The sequence below is a fragment of the Protopterus annectens genome, chromosome 12.part0, assembly GCF_019279795.1.
Source record: "Protopterus annectens isolate FY-2018-M chromosome 12.part0, PAN1.0, whole genome shotgun sequence".
Taxonomy (NCBI): domain Eukaryota; kingdom Metazoa; phylum Chordata; order Ceratodontiformes; family Protopteridae; genus Protopterus; species Protopterus annectens.
This window is the reverse complement of record NC_056746.1, coordinates 95,183,753-95,206,114: the sequence shown is the minus strand read 5'-3', so window position 1 is coordinate 95,206,114 and position 22,362 is coordinate 95,183,753. Positions and strand designations below refer to the sequence as shown.

At 41.4% G+C, this 22,362-nt stretch overlaps 1 protein-coding gene across 2 annotated transcripts in view; it reads left to right on the top strand.

Moving 5' to 3' along the window:
• MSRB1 (methionine sulfoxide reductase B1) overlaps window positions 1-22,362 on the top strand; it is a 128,812-nt gene that overhangs the window by 30,807 nt on the left and 75,643 nt on the right. For both annotated transcript variants that reach the window (XM_044089109.1, XM_044089110.1), the window contains exon 2: window positions 14,163-14,305. In XM_044089109.1, the coding sequence (XP_043945044.1) occupies window positions 14,163-14,305 (143 nt within the window). The remainder of the gene's footprint in view (window positions 1-14,162; window positions 14,306-22,362) is intronic.

Here is a 22,362-nt window from a genome sequence, read left to right as displayed (position 1 = left end):
TGAGCTTCATATGAACTTAATTAAACCAATTTCTTCAGAGGAGATAACTGATGCAATTAAGAAGTTGAAGCCCTATAAAGCTCCGGGATCAGATGGATTGACCACAGAATTCTATAAAACTTTTAGTGATATATTGGGAAAAATACTTCCACAGGTATTTAACTATATAACTAACAATAAAATTACTGACCCGCACTTTAATGCTTCGAAAACTATTCTTATACCGAAAGAGAATACTGATTTACATACCCCGGATAATTATAGACCTCTTTCACTTTTGAATATAGATATGAAAATTATGACCTCGATTTTGGCTAATAGATTGAAGAAGGTAATTAACCTGATAATATCAGATGAACAAGCCGGTTTTATAAATGGCAGACAAACAACAGATAATACGTTATCACTTCATACACTGATTTCTTATGCCACTCACAGGAACTGTAATGCGTATGCACTCATAATTGACGCACAAAAAGCTTTTGATAGAGTGAACTTAGAATGTTTGTTTGATACTTTAGCATGTTTTAATATACCGCAAGAATTCATTTTAACTTTAAAAAAACTATATAATAATCCTTATACAAATCTAGTTATTAATAGGAATCTCTCAAAAAGAATTCAAGTTAAGAATGGTACCCGCCAAGGGTGTCCGTTATCTCCTATATTATTCAATTTATATTTGGAACCATTATTTCTACATATCAAACAAAATATTTATCACAATGCTCCAATAATTTATGGTACAAAGATTTCTATGGCTGCTTTTGCGGACGATTTGAATATTTATTGCACAACACCTGTTTCAGATATTAAGAAAATATTAAAAGCTGTGTAAGACTTTGCAAAAATATCTAATTACAAAATAAATTTAAAAAAAACCAAGGTATTCCCATTAAAGACGCCTACACCCTTCTCGCTTTTACCATTGGTAGGGCAGGTAAAATCCGAAGAAAAAATAAAATATTTAGGGTTGTTTTTCAACAGATAATAGAGACTTTTACGTAAATAATGTTAAGTTAATTTGGGAACAGATCGTATCTGATTTAAAAAGATGGGATAATCTGAAATTACCAATAATGGCAAAGACCTCAATTATTAAAATGAACATACTTCCCAGAATACTATATACCTTTAGAGCTACTCAAGTTCAAATTTCCAGGAAATTCTTCAAACAACTTCATACAGAATTAGCTAGATTTGTATGGGAACCTAGAAAAGTTAGGATATCTTATGACAAACTGATGACTCCGAAAAATAGGGGGGGGGGGTTTGAACTACCGAATTTTGAAACATATTATTTAATAATAAACGCTAATAGAATTCTAAGAGTAGGTAACTTTGATAAGATCAATTCGAAATGGGCTCCTAAGTGGTTGATTCTAAATCATAAACATGTTGCTGGTCTGGGTATTAATTGTAAGGCATTACCTTTTTTAAACAAAGATACCCTTAAAATGTACTTTTGATGGAGCATATCAAAATATATATAATATCAGTACAAAGTTTGTATAACTCACTAAATCTTTTACAATATGTGATGATTTTTCAACCATTTCACAAAAATCCGAATTTGAAAATTGGTAATCAGTTGATAGACCTTAAGAAATTCCCACTTATAAGTAATTTAACCATACTTGATTTATATCCCTTTCTCGGTATCTCAATACATAACATACTAAGAGAGATGGATCTCCCTAACTCGTATTTAATTATAAGACAGTTAAAGGACTTATCAATAAGCTATTTTAGTAATAGGAATTTCAAAATTAAAGAAGAAGATTTAAACATTTGTCTAAACTTATGGCAAACTTTAACACAGGAATGTAAATATATAGCAGCGTCATATAGTTTGATGAAAGAGGTGAAATACAATAACCAAATACTTTTATCGAAATACTGGAAGGAGAAATTGTTAACGATTGAGGATAGTAAAATAGTGAGAGCAATTAACTTGACCTTAAAATCAGTGTCCCTCCAAAAGTTATTTACTCAGTTGATGATATTTAATAATGCATATTATACGCGTCTCACTTTACATAAATTTAACTCAAAAAAACTCACCCAAATGCCCATATTGTATAGATCAAACAGCTGACCTTTTACACATGTTCTGGAGTTGTAAATGTATTTTTAAACTCTGGAATTCTTTGAAATTCCAACTACAAAAAATGGGATATCAACAGTCTACACTTTCTTGGGAGTTTATGATTCTGCATATTCCACCAACTAATTTGGATAGATCCCAAAGGATCATACTCGTAAATATCTTTTTGTTAATGAAGCTATATATAGCTACAAATTGGCTGAACCCATCCCAGACTTCATGGGAAAATTTCAAGAGTGTAGCGATAAAACATATTTTAGCACATAAATTATTAATTAGTGATCATAAGAAAAGTGTAAATAATACAAAAATGTGGGAGCAAATCTTTAACATTGTCTTAGCTTAAGGTTCCATTCCACTTTTCTCTGGGAAGTACAGACTAACTATGGAATTGTCTATAGATAAGTCTTATACTGATACTAGATTTTTTTTTTTTTTTTTTTTATTCTCTCTGTAATATCTATTTAGAAGTGTATAGTTATGTATAATGACTCTATGTAACTGTTGGAAGCATTCATGTATATATTGTAAATAGGTTGTAGTATTGTATTAACATTTAGAAAAAAAAAAGAAAAATAAAGAATTATTATTGAAAAAAAAATAGAAGCAATGATTCCTGTCATACTTTGCCTACGCCTAGAGTTCCTTTTGGTGGACAGAGGCCTGACACCAAAACAAGGGATTACCATTCACACTACCCCCTGCCGCCCAAACCTTAACAACATACGCATCAGACTATGCATGGGGGGCTCACCTGGCAGGGAAGTGCATTCAGGGCAAATGGAAACCAAGTCAAATGCACCTGCACATAAATCAAAAAGAAATGTTAGCTATACAGAATGCTCTGACAGCCTTCAAGGACCACATTCTTCCAGCACAACTAATGGTAAAGACAGACAACACCACTGTCATGTGGTCCATAAACAAGCAGGGGGTACACATTCCTACCCCCTCTGCAAACTAGCCATGGCTTTGTGGAACACAGCCTTGAGCTACCAAGTGAATCTACAAGCTCAATTCTTGCCAGGAAAACTAAATACACTGGCAGACGGATTAAACAGAAACCTCATGGACCCACATGAGAGGAAACTGGAACCAAGGATTTTCAACATGTTGACAAGCAAATGGGGTAGCCCAGATATAGATCTGTTTGCCTCCCACCAGAGCCATCAATTGGACAAATTTTGCACAAGGATTCCCCACAAGCTAGCTTGGAAAGTGGATGCTCTGTCCTTCAACTGGAAAAACCTATCAGTTTATGCCTTTCTCCTCTGCCCCTGCTCTCCAAAGTACTACTAAAGATCAAACAGGACAAGCCAAGGACGATTTTAATTGCACCAGACTGGCCATGCCAACACTGGTACTCCCTCTTGCGCAGTGTGTGTCACACTTGGCCCCATGGCACCTGCCTCAGACTCCTTCCCTGTTGTCTCAGCAGGAAAACCAGATTCTGCACCCTCAGCTGAAAACCCTGAACCTAGCAGCCCGGTTAATTACCTAATCTCTCCTTTACCATCCCTCAGTAAATCAGTGATGAATACCATTTTAGAAGCAAGGAGGCCTAGTACTAGAAAATCTTATGCTGCAAAATGGAAAAGATTCTGTGCCTGGAACCAATCTCAAGGGATGGGCGCAGCGGCACCCAATTTACCTCAGATTCTACAATACTTGACTGAGATGCTTCATAAGGGCTTGTTTTCCTCCATCAGAATTCATGCCTCAGCCATTTCAGCTCGTTATAGCACAGAGCCTCCCCTCTTTTCTCACCCACTGCTCAAGCAGTTTCTTGGAGGGGCCAAAACTTTAAGGCCACCCAGTAGAGCTCCAACTCCAGCCTGGGACCTTAACTTTGTCTTTGAGGAACTCACTCTTCCTCCTTTCGAGCCAGCTGCTACTGCAGATTTAAAATTCCTTTATTGGAAAACAGCTTTCCTTTTGGCAATCACTTCAGCAAGAAGGGTATCTGAATTACAGGCCCTTATGGTAGTGGAGCCTTTCATCATCTTTCATGCGGACAAGGTGTCCCTCAGGACCTATCCCTCCTTCATGCCCAAGGTGGTATCCAGTGTGGCTCTTAATCAGTCCATTCATTTGCCTACCTTCTTTCCTAACCCACAGAACAAAGGGGAACGGATACTGCACTCCTTAGATGTGCACAGACAACTTAGATTCTACTTGGACAGGACTAAACCTCAAAGGAAATCTGAACAACTGCTGGTGGCATTTGATGCAGGGACAGAGGGGAAAGCTATTTCAAAGCAAACCATTTCAAAATGGATAGGCAACTGCATTCATTTCTGCTATAAGCACCATGGAAAACCTATCCCACAGGGCATCAGACCCTATTCAACCAGGGCTGCATCTACCTCTGCAGCCTTTCTCAGAGGCATCCCTACCAGGGACATCCTAGAAGCTGCTACCTGGAGTTCTGTACATACTTTCACCAAGCATTATCATTTGCCAATTTTCTCTAAATCCAGAGCTGGCTTTGCCACTGCGGTCTTGCAGGGCCTTATAGCTGGTCCTAATTCTATTTAAATTCCTCCTCCAACCTTAGCTTTGGGAATCTACCCAAATGTAATGACTGCAACAGTGAAACACGAAGAACATAGTACAGTTGTGTACACTTACCATAAATGTTGATGTTTGAGTGTATTCACTGTTGCAGTCCTGGTTACCCTTCCTCCAGCCCCCTTTCTTTTTTTGGCTATACCTCTACTTTCCTTTACTATGCTCAAAAGTTTTTTTGGTGTATTTGCTTTTTTGTTGGAGGTATATCCTTGTATTTATAGATTTAATTGCTTCCCATTAGGGGGGCACCTGACATCTGGGGCAAGAAAAACTGATGTAATGGCGTTGGCTGCATGTTTTGTACACCTGATGTCATGGAAGAAGGGACGGCAACCGACGGAGGAACCAAGAGTTTGTTAATCAGGCCGACTGAGGGCTACTGCAAGCAGATAACCCAAATGTAATAACTGCAACAGTGAATACACTCTAACATCTATATTTATAGTAAGTGTACACAACTGTACTTTCCACAGTTCAAAATAACTTTTACCCTGACAGCAACACAGCTCTATTATCGCTGTAGCTGTTCGGCCAGAACTGCCATGTGTTTTTTTTTTTTTCATGCAATGCCAAAAAGAAACTGCTCAAGCTCTATACTATACTACCAACTGTTATCCAAGTTTATACAAGTTCTGATACATACCTTTATATTGTCTATGTATTCTTGTGTGTGTGTGTGTGTGTGTGTGTGTGTGTGTGTGTGTGTGTGTGTGTGTGTGTGTAAAATTTAATATATATATATTTTTTTGTCAAGTGTCTATATTTTTATTTGGCTGTATTAATTGTGGAGTTTTTCCTCCCTGGGCCTCCACTGAAAACGGGTTCCTGACCCAGTGGACTTCCGTGGTTGCTAAAATATAGATAGATAAAAACAAAACAAAAAAAAATATCACCACACAGGTCACAAAGGCAACTTAAAACATTTTTAAGCAAAATTTAAATAAAAGCTTTTTTTCTTCCCTTTTGATGAAAGAATAGATGAGTATATAATATATTTCTACTCCATTATGTTATACACATATGTCTTATTCCAAAAGTAGGGTAAGATATCTTCTTTTTTCATACCCATTTTGACTGCACTGGCTGTTATGGCATTGGTCAGCTTTTGCTCCTTCTAGCCTGACTAAAGTATTTGAGCCAGCAGAGCAAGTGACTTTGCTACCTTACAGTGCCTCGATATGTGGGAGGTATTTAATGAATTTGGAGGCTGCCTTCTCACCTCCAAACACGTTTAGTACGCCCAGTACACTAAAGTACACTAACTCAAGTTGAGATTAAATGAACACTTCTCAAGCCCATAGGCTAAGGACTGAAAGAAAAAAAAAAACTCTGCCATTGTTTCCACAGCAACACCCGCCTTCTCCTAGCAGGCCTTGGCCAGAATTAATACCTGTTAAGAATAGCAAGAGTGATGACTCTATCCCCCTATAGCCCACTGAAGCTACTTCAACCTACAGTACTTTCAGTAATAGTTAGGTCTCTTGTGGCCATGGACCCCACCCTCATCAGACTGGATATGAGTTGGGTGTTGGTTACTTGTCTCTGAAGCCAGGAGCCAGAATACAGCAGGGGCTGTTAGAGCTCTAATTCCTCACAAATATGATTATAATCTGTTTTTTCTACATGTGGGAGTATGACTTCAGGCACTGTACCTAGACTGACATGCAGAAGTCTATGACCTTGTTATGTAGGTGCATGGACCAAGAAGGACCATCACTCCGAATGATGCCAAGGTTCAAATAGAAGATACATTTTTTTAATAACTGGCTATGTAGCTGGTGTCATTCGTGGAGAATCTAGTTTTGTTAACTTAAGATGAGGTGTGGATAACAAGCCTTTCTGATATTTCAGATATCGTCTGCACCTGTTATATGGCTTTCAAATTCTGATGCTCTTGTAGTGCCTTTTTTTTAGGCAGAGTACTTTGGCTGGAAATTCCAACATAGTAAAATCTAATTTGAAATACATTAAGCTGCCTCTTCTCAGTACTTGGAGTTTTAACAAAAAAAATCATCCATCATTAAATTGGACCATAAACCTATACCCTTTAAGTTGGTGGTACTTCCCCTTGAGATACCTCTGTGTTTAGAGACATCTCAAAAGCAAACCTTCTTCAAATATTTGATGTCTTGAATAAATTCTGCCATAATCATCCTACAATGGATTCCACTGCTGAAGTCACCACTTGTACCTCTGACTTCTATTCCCACATAAATAGTTTTGGTGATAAGGCAGTGCCTATCCACACCAAATGTAACAAAATTCAAAACAAACCCTTATGGTAGAATACCAAAACTTTATAATAAGAGAACTGTAGTTTTTAATGCTTATAATAGGTTTTGAATGTACCCATCTTAAGAAAGCACACTAAAGCAAGTTGGCAAAGAGCTTGAGGACAGTAGAAAGATAAAATCTGAAAACAAACTTAATAGAGTTACCAAACTCAAAAATAACTGTAAATGTTTAATTCGGTCAGGAAGTTAAGAGCTAACATCAGGCAGTGTTCAGAGCTAGTGTACAGTAATACTGCTACTTTTATTAATATCTTGGATGAGAAATTTTACTCCACCCATAGGTGTAACTGTGCCACCATTGCAGCCATTCACATATAATTACTCTTTGATTTCTCTAAGGCTAAGGACACCCAATAATGGTCCCTGATAACATACCAGGTTACCTGATTTATTAGTACTAAATGTGGCCTGTCTAAACCCCTCTCTAATCTAAGCCTGTCTTGTGTTTACATTCTTGAAGCTTGGGGAACCGACTTTGTAATGCCATTTTGCAAGGGCGACTCAACCATGGACTGTAGACACATCAGTCTCACTAGCCTGTTGGCTCTCATCAGTTTGGATATTGAAAGTCTTGTAATCCTTGGCCCTCCTTAATTTTTGCTAATCTTTTTGAAAAGTCACTGAGGTAGTGGATTTTTCTTTCTAAGATGGCTTCAAAATGTCTAATTAAAAAGGTCAGTGACCTCAACACCCTCAGGTTTCCAGATCAACTAACAGTCCTGTTTCTGTATTCTGCCTTTATAGATTCCGTTGTGGTGATCTGCATTTAGCTTTGTAAGCATGAAAGAGCCGACCATCCTATCATCTCCTTTACAGAACAAATGGTTCATCAGACACCCAGTTAAAAGAACCAAATCCTTTATCAGCAGATAAATGAATCGCATCAAAGTGTGTTACAGTGTATTTGCCACCACTGGACCAAGGGCCAACTATGTTATGCAGAGTATTGTCCTTCCTACGTTCTAGGTAAACCTAGATGACTGGATGGGGAGCCACAAATCCCTCCCATGTTCCCATCCCGGGAACTTTGAGTGTGATTTTACTAGTCATGTAATGGTCTGTAGTTTACCTAGTACTTGTGAATCTATGAAACAGCTTTGAAATATGTAGCATTTTGTCTCAAACCCACACAGTTGTGTTCCCAATTTACCACTATTATGTAGGGGGGGGGCAACATGGCCACAGTGTGTTTAACTTCCATTCATAAACTTCCTGTTTGTGTGGAGTGTCCCCGTAAAGTGCTGACATTCATTTTTCAGACGTAAATTTCTCAGGGGTTGGATTCCTATATTGTAGAAGCCAGATCTACCAGAGTATGATCCCTCAAGTGCAGACGGCTATCCTTTAAATTTACATTGCTTTAAAATTAAAAGGCTTCATCATCATCATCTTCTTTCGGCTGTTCCCATTAGGGGTCGCCACAGCAGATCAACTGTTTCCATTTCTTCCTGTCCTCTGCATCTTGCTCTGTTCCACCATCCACCTGCATGTCCTCTCTCACCACATCCATAAACCTTATCTTAGGCCTCCCTCTTTTCCTGTTGCCTGACAGCTTCATCCTCAGCATCTTTTTCCCAATATACTCTGCATCCCTCCTCAGCACATGTCCAAACCAATGTAATCTTGCCTCTCTGGCTTTGTTTCCAAACCTTCCAACCTGGGCTGACCCTCTAGTATACTTATTCCTAATCCTGTCCATCCTCGTCCACACCCAGTGCAAATCTTAACATCTTCAACTCTGCCACGTCAAGCTCTGACTCCTGCCTTTTTGTCAATGCCACGGTCTCCAACTCATATAACATAGCTGGTCTCACTACCCTCTTGTAGACCTTCCCTTTCACTCTTAATGGTACTTGTCTGTCACAAATCACTCCTGACACTCTTCTCCACCCACTCCATCCTGCCTGTACTCTCTTCTTCACCTCTCTTCCACACTCACCATTACTCTGAACTGTTGACCCCAAGTACTTAAACTCATCCACCTTTGCCACCTCTACTCCCTGCATCCTCACCATTCCTTTATCCTCAGTCTCATTCACACACACATATATTCTGTCTTAGTCCTGCTGACCTTCATTCCTCTTCTCTCTAGAGCATATCTCCACTTCTCCAGGGTCTCCTCCACCTGTTCCCTACTCTCACTACAGATCACAATGTCATCTGCAAACATCATAGTCCACGGGGAGTCCTGTCTGATCTTGTCTGTCAACCTGTCCATCACCATTGCAAATAAGACAGGGCTCAGAGCTGATCCTTGATGTAATCCCACCTCCACCTTAAACGCATCCGTCACTCCCACTACAGACCTCACCGCTGTCACACTACCCTCGTACATATCCTGTACCACTCTTACATACTTCTCTGACACTCCCGACTTCCTCATACAATACCACAACTCCTCTCTAGGCACCCTGTCGTATGCTTTCTCTAAAGCCACAAAGACACAATGCAACTCCTTCTGACCTTCTCTGTACTTCTCCATCAACACACTTAGAGCAAACATTGCATCTGTAGTGCTCTTTCCTGGTATGAAACCATACTGCTGATCACCAATCATCACATCCCTTCTTAACCTAGCTTCCCCTACTGTTTCCCATAACTTCATGCTGTGACTGATCAGTTTAATCCCTCTGTAGTTACTACAGCTCTGCACATCACCCTTATTCTTATAAATCGGTACCTAAACACTTTTTTTCCATTCCTCAGGCATCCTCTCACTTTCCAAGATTTCATTAAACAATCTGGTTAAAAACTCCACTTCCATTTCACCTAAACACCTCCATGCTTCCACAGGTATGTCATATGGACCAATAGCCTTTCCGTTCTTCATCCTCTTCATAGCTATCCTTACTTCGTCCTTGCTAATCCTGCACTTCATGATTCACTATCCCTACATCATCCAACCTTCTCTTCCTCTCATTCTCTTCATTCATCAACCCCTCAAAGTACTCTTTCCATCTGCTCAACACACTCTCTCCTTGCTTGTGAGTATGTTTCCCTCATTATCCTTTATCACCTTTACCTGCTGCACATCTTTTACTAGCTCGGTCCCTCTGTCTAGCCGATCGGTACAGGTCATTTCTCCCGTGTCCAACCTTTTATACAACTCTTCATGCGCCTTATACTTAGCCTTCGCCACCTCTCTCTTTGTCATGCACCTCATCTCCTTATACTCTTGTCTACTTTCTTCATCTCTCTAACAATCCCACTTCTTCTTTGCCAACCTCTTTCTCTGTATACTCTCCTGTACTTCTTCATTCCACCACCAGGTCTCCTTGTCCTCTTTCCTCTTTCCAGATGTCACACCAAGCACCTTTCTAGCCGTCTCTCTTACTAGCTCTGCTGTAGTTGCCCAGCTATTCAGTAACTCTTCACTGCCACCCAGTGCCTGTCTTAACTCTTCCCTGAACATCACCTCACAGTTACCGTTTTTCAATTTCCACCATTTGATCATTGGTGCTGCCCTCACACTCATCCTCCTCCTCTTGATCACCAATGTCATCCTACAAACCACCATCCTATGCTGCCTAACTACAATTTCCCCCGCCACCACTTTACAGTCTCCAATCTCCTTCAAACTGGCCCTCCTACGTAAGATATAATCCACCTGTGTGCATCTTCTTCCACTCTTGTATGTCACCCTATGCTGCTCCTTCTTGTTAAAATACGTATTCATCACAGCCATGTCCATCCTTTTCGCAAAATCCACTACCATCTGACCTTCTGCATTCCTTTGCTTAACACCATACCTACCCATCACTTCCTTGTCCCCTCTGTTCCCTTCACCAACATGCCCATTGAAATCTGTTCCAATCACCAGTCTCTCATCCTTAGGTCCAGTCATCACCAATTCATCCAGCTCACTCCAAAATTTTTCTTTCTCATCCATCACACACCCAACTTGTGGAGCATATGCACTAACAACATTCATCATTACACCATCAATTTCCAGTTTCATAAACATCACTCTATCCGACACTCTTTTCACCTCCAAAACACTCTTAGCATTCTGTTCTTTCAGAATAATGCCTACGCCATTTCTCCTCCCATCCACACTATGATAAAACAATTTGAAACCACCTCCAATACACCTAGCCTTGCTCACCTTCAATCTGGTCTCTTGAGCACACAATATACCAACTTTCCTTCGGTCCATCATATCAGCTAGCTCTCTCCCTGTACCAGTCATACTGCCAACATTCAAAGTTCCGACCCTCACTGTCACAGTCCTAGCCTTTACCTGCCTTTGGGCATGCCTTCCCCCTCTTCTCCTTCGGCCAACAGTAGCCTAATTTCCACCAGCACCCTGTTGGCCAACAGTACTGGTGACGGTCGTTGTTAACCCGTGCCTCGACCGATCCGGTATGTATTTCTGTACTGTCTGCATGTATGCTTTGGCAAAATTTACACTGGATGGCCCTTCCTGATGCAACCCTTCCCATTTATCTGGACTTGGGACCGGCACAAAGAAATGCACTGGCTTGTGCGTCCTCAGTGGCTGGGTTTGCATCCCCAGTGGCTGGGCTTAGTCTGAACTAAAGAAAAGTATTTTTTTACAAATGGGTTTTAGAAGATGTTGTACTGTTCAACTCTGTTTTTTTGTAAAAAACTAAAACCATACAAGATGGGTGAACTGACTTTAAGAAAGGGACAGTGAAAGATTTGAACTCCATGTTGTTGTGGTTACCTTTGTATGTGCCAGACTTTTCATTCAGCACATTGTCCGTTTTCCTTGAAATCAAAACTGAAGATGCCTTTGTCGTAATATCATTTGGAATGTTGTGATCTTGTATCGATTCAATGCTGCTACTGTTAAATATGACCGTAACACACAAGTATTAAGTCCATGGACAGGTTTTGAGACCACAAAGATTAAAACTATATGTGGCTTTTTTAATTTGTATAATCAAAGTATACCTTATTTCATGTTTTTTTTAGTTCCTGAACAGATGATGTTAATCAGAGGATATAATTATTTTCATCTTAAAATTTAAAGACCGATATGATAAGATGCACACATAAGGGCTAATGTCTCTCTTGTAACTTAAAGAAGCACCTGGATTACTGCATCTTATTTGTTACCTGTAAAATCAAATTTGTGAGGAAGATTATTCACGTATAGAATGAAAACTAACCTTGTACTGATCCTAAATGTTTATCTCCAGGTTTCTGATTTGTAGTACTGGTATGCAGATGTACAATAGTTTAAGGAATTTCTGCACAAGTGCCTCCATGCTGCAAAGTGCCCTAATTTCGGAGTCATCCGTACATGTATGTGAACTGCCCACATACTGTACGATGCATACGATTTTGTATGACCTGCACAGTTTTTCTTTTTTTAGGCCAATAGTTTTGTCATAAAACACTTAACTTAAACTTAAGTCTAACATAAACAATACTTATGAGTAGCCCAGGTTTAGAAATGTGTAGCAAAAAGCCACCAGTAGGTTGTGTGCCTGGAAATACCAACTTTTCTGTAAAACAGCTAAAAAAAATGTATTCTTTACTCTGATGACCTCTTGTGTTTTCCAAACTGTAATTACTAAGACTTTCAGTTTGTTTGAAGAACAATACCTTCTAGCAGCATATTGAGTGTAATAGTCATCCGCTTAATACACATTATCCTTTAATCAATGTTTCCTTCTTTTTCATGTTTACATATCATCATTTTTTAAAGGGTTCAGTGCTCCAAACTCTGCAGGTGACATACCATTCAGACTGCCTTTCTCTGAAACATTATTTGCTATGCAGTTCGGTAGAACAAGCCTTATTGGCTTGGTCTTGTGTGTTCCTGATCATTAAAACCTGTAAACGTTTTTGTTTAATTTTATTTGCCAAGTTAGAGCACTTATCAAATGTGACCATTTGCACACTGTGCCCAGGTTATATGCATAGCAACATTAAAACTAAGTTATACTGAATAATGACATGATGTAGCTGTAAACAAACAAACAAAACTATATTTACAAGAAGTTTAAAAAGAAGTAAGATCAGAGCTGTTTTAGACAAGTTCCTTAAATGTTCTCGTTTAAAAGAAAATGACTGAGGTGGTGCAGAGGTTGGTGGTGTTACCTTACAGGAAGAGGTTCTCCGGTTTGATTCTCGGCTAGGGTGCCTTCTGTGCAGAGTCTGCTTGTCCTCCTTGCAGCTGCGTGGGCTTCCTCCCACATTCCAAAGACATGCAGTAGGTGGATTGGACATTCTCTAAATTGGACCTAGATTTGTGTGTGCGCGAGTGAATGGTATGGATAGTGACACCCCAACCCCATGTGCAAAATGGGGAAAAAGGGGTTGCGGATGGACGGACTGACTATTGATATTGCTTAACCAGGAACGGTATGGTGGGCCTTGGAAGCTGCTAATAGTGTTTGAATGCAGGATTCTGGAAAGTCTCCAGCACTTGCAAAACAAGGTCCTACCTAGTAGCAGTATCTTCAGGATTTGTAGATAGGTAATTCTGAGAGGCAGCTTCTCAGCTAAGTTTAATTTTTTTTTCCTGTTGTCAACAATTGGATGAGCTACATCAGTGTGAGAAACAAAGTTGTGCTGTGAATGTATTTCTTTTTAATGCCGGATAGAAGTTTGCATCCTCTTGGCTCCGGACTCTTGCACTCTTCTAGTTGAGTGCTTATGTTTTACATTTTTATCTAAGCGTATTATGGGCATCTAGAGTAGGCATGGCTGTAGTCAAGGCTGTGTTTAGGGCATTATCTTACTATTCTTGCCCAGACCTAGAGGGAGAAGTCCCCTAGGGTGCCTAGATGCAGATCCCTGGTTTGTATAATTACAAAATTATACCTTAAATCTTTAAATTGATGTAGCACACCAATAAATATGATAGAGAAGAACTCTGAGAACATGGTATACTCAGGTAGGTACCGTTTTGGGCCTTTTTAGTTTATTCCTTGCTTTCTTTCTGTTTTAAGTGTATTGTAAAGGAAACATAATTCTTTATGACTGGCAAAAGCTGTTGTATCTATTCTAATTTCTTACTACAGAGAATTATGTTACTTGTAAATGTAAAACATGGCCTCACTCAAGGATTTTTCTTTTGCTATTCTTAGCTAAATGTAATATGTTGGCCAGTCCTACAGCCATGTTAAATCCTTCAGTAGGACTTTGATAAGTAGTACAGGGACAAAAGAGAAAACTGTACTTGTATATAATTTTAATTTTTCTTTTGGAAACAGGCTTGTATGTGTGCTCCAAATGTGGCTATGAGCTGTTTTCCAGTGCAAGCAAATACCAACATTCTTCTCCATGGCCTGCATTTACCCAAACCATTCATAAGGATAGTGTCTCCAAAAAGGAGGAGCGACCAGGTGCCTTAAAGGTAAATGTATTCTCCAAATTCAGGTTGAAGAAAGGGTGCAGTTTTGTCATCTTGTCACTTTTTCCTGGCTTTACTTTCCAAATTTAACCACTAACAAATCTTTAGATAATGCTTTTTACGTCCTGTTAAGACTACCTGCTTCAAACATTTCTGAGTTAATGTCATTAAAGTTTTCATGTATACACAGAAGTAAGATTCCATTACCGGTCACATTTTATTTTAAACAAAATATGCTAGTCTTTCTTGGGTCATTCCTAACTGGAATACCTGGCTGGCATACCATTTACACTACACTAGAGTCCTGGTTTATTTGCTTACAGCCACTGCCATGTAAACGCGGAACCTGCTTCTTGCAGAGCATTGTAATAAATTATAGCCTTTAGGGAGAGGGGCAAATTTGCTATGTTTGGCTTTTGTGCTGTGATGCAGATTTGGAAGATTACATGTTAATAGCTCTTGTGTTTCTTAAGTTCATAGGTGGGTACTTGGCTATCTGCCCGAAGGCATTTATAAGCCTAGCCAGAATGTGTTGGCTTTCGCCGTCCCCTTAGATAAGTTCCCTCTGCCTCTGTCCAGCAGAGTCACTGAAGTGATCCCTGAGGTAAACTTTCTGTTTCCCATCCACTCGTCAAGGTTTCTTTTGAAGAGTGTTAGCGAGGAGCTCTGCCTAATGTAGATTGGGATCTTGTTCCAAAGCATGGGAAGTCTCTGAGACAGGAATCTATCCCTCCAGCACGTCCTATTTATTGTTGTGGTAAGGTTTAGATCTCTAGAGCGTGTGGCTTGAGGGGATAAGGTGGAGTATGTCAATTCTGGGTTGGACATGGCCTTGTATGTCAGGCAGAGATCACCTCTGAGTAGGCTGTATGCAACCAAGTACAACTGGAGTTTCTTCAGTCGAGCTGCATAGGGCATCTGTTTGAGGCCATTGATCCTCTTGGTGAGGTACTTCTGTGGTCTTTCCAGCTGTTGCAGGTGCCTTGTAAGGTACATCCCAAATGGGGCATTGTACTCTAAGATGGGTCTGATGAGTGATGTGTAGAGGGGCACAATGTCCTCTTTTGATCTGGATGCAAACCCTTTTGTGATTAGGTGGGCCACGTAGAAGGATTTTCTAACCACTTTGGCAATGTGATTATCAAAGGAGAGATTACTATCTACTTGGGTCCCCAGATCCCTTATTACGTCTTGCGTATTTAGGGGACTGCCACCTATGTAGTAGTTTGTGGGTACTTTGTTTTTTCCAAAGGGGATGACCATGCACTTTTTGGCATTTAGCTTGAGGCCATGATTTTGACACCAGGTATCCGTCTTAGTGAGACCCTTTTAGAGGATGTCTGTGTCAGCCGGGGAGTCGATTATAGCCCCTAGTTTACAGTCGTCTGCGGACTTGGTCAGTCATAGTCCTCCTGTGCTTGCCTGTACCTCTGAAAAGTATATGCCGAACAGGAGGGGTCCCAGGACTAGGGAACACCACCTGTAACCGGTTTCGAGATGGACCTAGCTCCCACAACTGTCACCATGTGGGTTCTGTCCGTGAGCCAGTTGGCAACCCATCTTGTGACGTAGGGTTTTTTTTTTTTTTTTTATTTAGTACATACAAAGCCATTGACTAACTCTGTTTTATGACAGGTAAGAAAGGTGGCCCTAAACAAAAGTCTAACTTCAGATGCCTTTTTTTGCAAATTATGACCTGGTACTTTGCCCTCAGATTTTCATAGTTTAGTATGCCGCTTCTAAAAAAAGTCTCTCAGTCATTCAGATTTTGTATTTTTATTGAAATATAGTAAAGCAAGTAAATACGAGCAGTGTACTGAAAAGTAACCAATAATCCAATAAAACAGTACCTTGGTATGCAAAAACGTAAGAAAGTAAATTTAAAGCAGTTTGAGAGTTGTATTCCGATTTTAAATACACTCACTATACACATTCAATACACACAGACACATTTAAACACCAGAGTTTTTAGCCCATCAATAAAGACTTCATCAGATGACTACAAATTTCCTGTTTACCATTTATATAGCCTCTAACTTTTAAAATAATCCAATTGGAACTGTGCAAACTTGCAAAGAATAAATCATTAATGATGTGTTTAAAACCATTTCATACTTTTCTACTTTGAATATTGAAAATATTAAAAATCACTTGTTAGAACCTGTTGTAAATATTATTGTGAACATAATATAAAATGATTAAAAACATGAGAATATTAATTAAAACTCATAACTTTACCATTTGCATAAAAAATAAAAGCCTTTCCATCTATACAAAAATTAAAAAAAAAATCTCCATGTTGCTTGGTTGTAGTTGATGTTAAAGCTCCCTCTAGTGGACACAGTAGGTAATGACATTAAAACCACATTATAGCTTGGCACATCTCATTTTTAATAGTGAAACTATGGATATATTGTCATTTAAACCTTTGGTGTTTGCTGCTTCCAGAGTGGTTTGTCACTATAACTCTCTAAACTCAATTCTCTCTTCCCATAATCCACCCCTGGCTTCCCTCTTCACCTCTTCCACTACAAAAAACATGAAATCTGACTTATGACATTTGTTTATATAGAGCATTATTCTCCATTTTATTCAAAGTATCATACGTAGATCCTTCTCTTTAACTTGTGTTCAGTCTTTCCAATATAGAAGGATCAACATTCTATACATGTTGCAAGATATATTGTACCCATAGTCACAATTATAGTAATTAGACCCTACAATCCACTTATTCCTCCTTTCCTGAGTACAGAAGAAGTTATCAGGGACCTGGGGACCCAGGTTGATAGTAGTCTGTCATTCGACACCCATGTAGCTAAAGTAGTTAGGAAGACCTTCTACATTGCCCACCTTATCATGAAGGGATTCTCATCTAGATCAAGGGAGGTCATAGTCTCCCTATACTCATCACTCATCAGACCAATGATTGAGTACAATGCCCCATTCGGAATGTATCTGACCCGACACTTGCAGCAGCTGGAGAGGCCACAAAAGTTCCTCACCAAAAGGATAAAGGGTCTCAAACATCTGTCCTATGCTGCCCGACTGAAAGAACTCCAGCTCTATTCAGTCGCACCGCTTGCTCAGAGGTGACCTTTGCCTAACATACAAGGCCATGTCAAACCCAGATTTGATGAATATGCTTCACCTCAAAAATCTAGATCCGTCAGAGCCACAAGGGCGGAGACGTAAACCTCGACACGGCTATTAATAGGACGTGCTGGAGGGATAGATTCATCACCCAAAGACTCCCTATGCTGTGGAATAAAATCCCGGTATATGTGAGGCAGAGCACCTCGCTGGCCTTGTTCAAGAGAAATCTTGACCAATGGATGGGAGATCGCAGATATACCCCAGGGATTACCTCAGTGTCACTGCTCAACAGAGGCACAGCAAAATAATGGGTATAGTTCCCCATACTAAAGGGGTGGCGTAAGCCACAAAACTATGGGCTAGGCTTGTAAATGCCCTCGGGCAGATAGCCTAGTATGAACCTATGAACCTATGAACCTATGAACCTTTCAATAAACACCTAGTCCACATTGGGAGCAGTGCCCACATTTATATGTTCCTTTCCTTCTTTTATTTATCCCCTGGTTCCTACCATCACTTTCCAAAGTATTCTTCAAACTCTGTGAATTTTTATATACAAACTTTAAGGGTTATTTTGGTAACTTTTTTCCAAGTCTGAAATAAGTAACAAATCCATTCCATTCGGAACTAATAATTCTCTTTGTGGGTCCTGCTAAAGCATTATATTCTAGCACCAAAGCTCTATCATAACCTTGCTCTTGACTATTAACTATATTTTCCTGTTCATCAAGTTCTTCCAAATTAGGCTTGAATTTACTCTGCCAACATTTATTTCATCAATAACCCCATTCACTAAGTCGGTCAGATACCGTCTTTCCATAAAGAAACTTTTCAACACCTTGGTTTCTTTCTTAAAATCTTCTTCCAAGGATGTCATCCGGCTCCCCTGAGCATACTGACCTTTTACTATGTTCCTTTTGAAATGGGGGCTGGGCACTATTGTAATGCAGGAAGGAGTTACAAAAAGTGGGCTTTCTAAAAATCTTGGACTTAAATTTCCCTTTAAATTTAAAGATTTCCACATCTAAATATTGTAAATGTTCATCTGAAATGTTATATGTGAAATCTAAAAAGATAGTTGTACTTCTCATACAGCCCATAAATTCATCACATTTTTTCTCTGGTTCCTGTCCACAGAATTACTGTATCTAAATATCTCTTTTATAGAGGTTCCAGTTAGATGAATATTCAGATCCAAATATAGATTTCTCATCCCGTTTTGCTAATACCAAATTAGCATAAGTTGGGGTGCAAGGTGCGCCCATCGCCACACCCTTTACTTGTTGATAGAATTCTCCTTTTAAAAAATATAAAATTATTTTTCAGCACTAATTTTAATAAACCCAAACATGTCAATTTCTCACTATGGCTCAATGTTAAGTTGTCAATCTCGCCTTCATTCTTGCTTGATGGGTTCGGAGCCGATCCTCGGCTCCGACTCGGCACTTGCTAAGCTCGAGAGTCACTTTTACCAGCTCGAGGCAGCCCCATATCCCATGATGCAAGGCGGTAAGTACCCAGATCTCGTTTGCCGCTTCGCTGATGAGGTCCTCCTTTTACCAGCTCCTGGTAAGTGAATTATTACTTTACTATTTTAGCCCCTTTTTACAAAAAATCCTTAAATTATTAGTTTTAACTTAGTTTTAATTCCTTTCTGACAGAAAATTTCCCTGTCTCCTCAAAACTTTTAGTCAGACTAAAACCCATCCCATCCCCCCCTGTTAGGGTGTGTGTGTGTGTCTGTTAGTGATACCTTTTGGTATATTTAATTTAATTTCTTGGACTGGTGTGTGTGTGTGTGTGTGTGTGTGTGTGTGTGTTTTACACCATGTCTAAAGAAAGGGTCTCAGGCTTTAAGAAGTGTGACTCGTGCTGTCAGAAGATGTCTCTGACAGACTGTCACACTTCTTGCCTGTACTGTCTGGGGCCTCTTCACCTGCAGGACTCCTGTGCTATATGTCATTCTTTTAGCCAGAGAGTCCTGCAGAAAAGAAGAAATAAATTGATTTTGAGGGGCCTTCTTAAGCCGGAGGGCTGTCCGGCTAAGTCGGCCCCATCTAAGACTTCTAAGTCTTCCAAGGCCCAGGCTTCTGTGTCCAAGCCTGTGGCCTCGGCTCCGACTCATTCAGAGTCGAGATCGGCTCCGGCTGGAGCCGATTCTGGGTTACCTAAACCTTCGGCACCGATGGCTATCGGTGCCGACTCTGGTTCGACCACTTCGGTGTCGGCTCCGATCGGTTCCGACCACCATGTGGCCCAGGCATCGGTATCGGCTCCAATCGGCTCCGACACCCTTACATTATGGCCGTATCGGCTCTGGCTGGAGCTGATACATCGAAGCTACCTGTCGGTGCCGATAAGTTGTCGGCTCCGACAGTTTCAGTAGTTTCATCGGCTCCGATGGTTCCTTCGAGGAAGAGGTCTAGGTCCCCTTCCTTGGAGCCGATACTTTCGGCTCCGGCTTTGCCTCTCCTCTCGGAGCGGAGCCATCGGAGCCGATCTTCAAGGTCATCCAGGCTTTCTGACCATGATTTGGAGAGAGTGGTCAGTAGACTACTAAAGTCACAGGCACTGGCCCAAATGCTACATAGTCCGTCTCAGCAGACGACTATTAGTCCACACCCCATTGCAGTTCCTCCTTCGACTCTACCCCAGAGTTTGGAGTTGGAGTCTTCGGGAATAGTTTCTGCTACGGCTGAGGAACAGATACCCCCTTCTGCTCCTTCAGCCTCTACTCTTATCTCCTCTTCGAGACATTCCTTAGAGGGATTCGGTGGCCGGGCTTCCTGGTCTCCTCCGAGGGGTGAGTGGCATCGGACCCTTGTCCAACCCGCTCTTCCCCTTGGAGCCTCGGCCTTGGTGCGCTCGGCTCCGCCATCTGCCTCGTTGCCTTCCATTTCCGTGGGTCCTGGTGTTCCTAGCTCTTCGGAGAGGGTTCTCTCGGGCCTCCCTGGGAGGGAGCCGAGGTGATGAAGAGTGTGCTGGCCTCTGGACTCAGCCAGCAGTCTGTTCCCTTAGCTCCTCCCTCTATAGTGCCTGTTGACATCTCTGCCACTTCTCTTGCTCCCGGACCCAGAGATCCTCCGCCTCAGGTTTCCCCACTGGGAATATCCCCCTCTTCTGAGGATTCTCCTGATTTGTCGGGTGATCCTCCGCGGAAGAGGACTTGTAAGAGGAAACACGTAGACTCCCCCGAGTCTATCACTTCGGATACTGACTTAGATGAGTCAGAGGGATCCCCAAGATCCCCCTCTGAGGATGTCTCCTTCTCAGACATCCTAGAACTCCTTAGGCAGAGGAAACTGGCCCACCAACAATCCCTCTGAGGATGAGTCAGTATACCTGGAGGCGTTTGGATCTCGGCCCTCCACCTCCTGGGTGTCTCCGCCTTTCGACCCCCTTATGCAGGTTATTGCTCAAAAGGCGTGGACTGCTCCTGACTCTGTAGAGCCTGTCCCTAGGAGGCCTTCTAAATTTATTACTGCCCCGTCGGACAAGCAATTCCTTACAAAAGGTGTCCCCGCTGATGCCATGGTGGTGGCGGCTGCCACCAAGAAGGAACTTGCAGATCCTTCCGTACCTGTCCATCCTCCTAATAAGGACTCTAGGACCATGGATAGATATGGTAAGCGGATGTTTTCTTCAGCGACCTTTGCTATGCGTTCGCTGAACTATCTTTGTCACTTCACCAGACTCCAAAGGGATATCCTTAAGGAGCTAGGTGAAGTTGTGCAGGATCCTACAGCTGCGGGGCTCAGGAAAAAATTGCTTCGCAGCTAGGAACCCTTAACTCCATTGCAAACTCCTCCATGCGGCTTATATCATATGCTGCTGATGGAGCATGTAGGGCCGCAGGTACAGGTGTGGCTCTTAACGCCAAGCCTGGATGCGACTATGTAATTTTGCAGATCCCTTTAAGGCGTCCTTCACAAACTCTCCCTTTGATGGGTCAGCTTTGTTTGGCCCTCAAGTGAAGGAAAGGTTGACCAGGTGTGAGCAGGACGGCAAAACTCTTTCTGCCGTGAGTCCGTTTTCCACCCCTTCTAGACCTTATCCCAAAGGACAGAAGGGTGGCAAAATGTGGTTCCGAAATCCCAAGGAGTCACGCCGATTCACGTGGTCAGTTTACCCCTAGAGGCAGAGCGGGTAACAACAACAGACGCCGCTCTAGAGGCAGAGGGGGTCCACAAAACCAGGGAAACAGAGAGTCTCTCTCTGACAAGCCCTTTCAGCATCCCTGAGATGTTGCCCGGCTGTCCCTCCTTGGAGGCAGTCGGGGGAAGACGATCACTGTACCCAGAAGCCTGGCGTTCTCTCACTCAAGACAGATGGGTACAGTCGATCATATCCGAGGGTTACATAATTCCTTTCGAGGAAAGTCCTTTCTATCCCTCAAATTCCCTCCCAGACGTACCACCCGGTCTAAGGGAAATTGCAGAGTTGGAAGTCTCAAAACTACTGCAAAAAAGAGCCATTCAGCCAGTTACAACAGACCATTCAGAGCCCGGAATCTACTCAAGGTTCTTTTGGTCCCCAAAAGACGGGAGACTGGAGACCAATATTGGATCTCAGCAGACTCAGCAAGTCTGTGAGGAAGACAAGATTCCGAATGGTCACTCTTCAGTCGATTCTACCCTTCTTGCAGAAGGACAACTGGATGTGCTCAATAGATCTTCAGGATGCGTACTAGCACATAAAAATTCACAGACGCTCCAGGAGATTTCTCCGCTTTTGGCTGGGGTCCAGTCATTTCCAGTTCAGAGCCCTGCCCTTTGGTCTCACCACAGCCCCCAGGGTGTTCACCAAATGCATGGCAGTGGTCACGGCTCACCTGAGACGTCAAGGATTCCAGGTGTTTCTGTATCTCGACGACTGGCTCCTGTCAGCCACCACCAGGCATCAGCTTGATCAAGCCAGGGATTACACAATAAATCTTTGTTCTCATTTGGGCATCTCGATCAACTTCG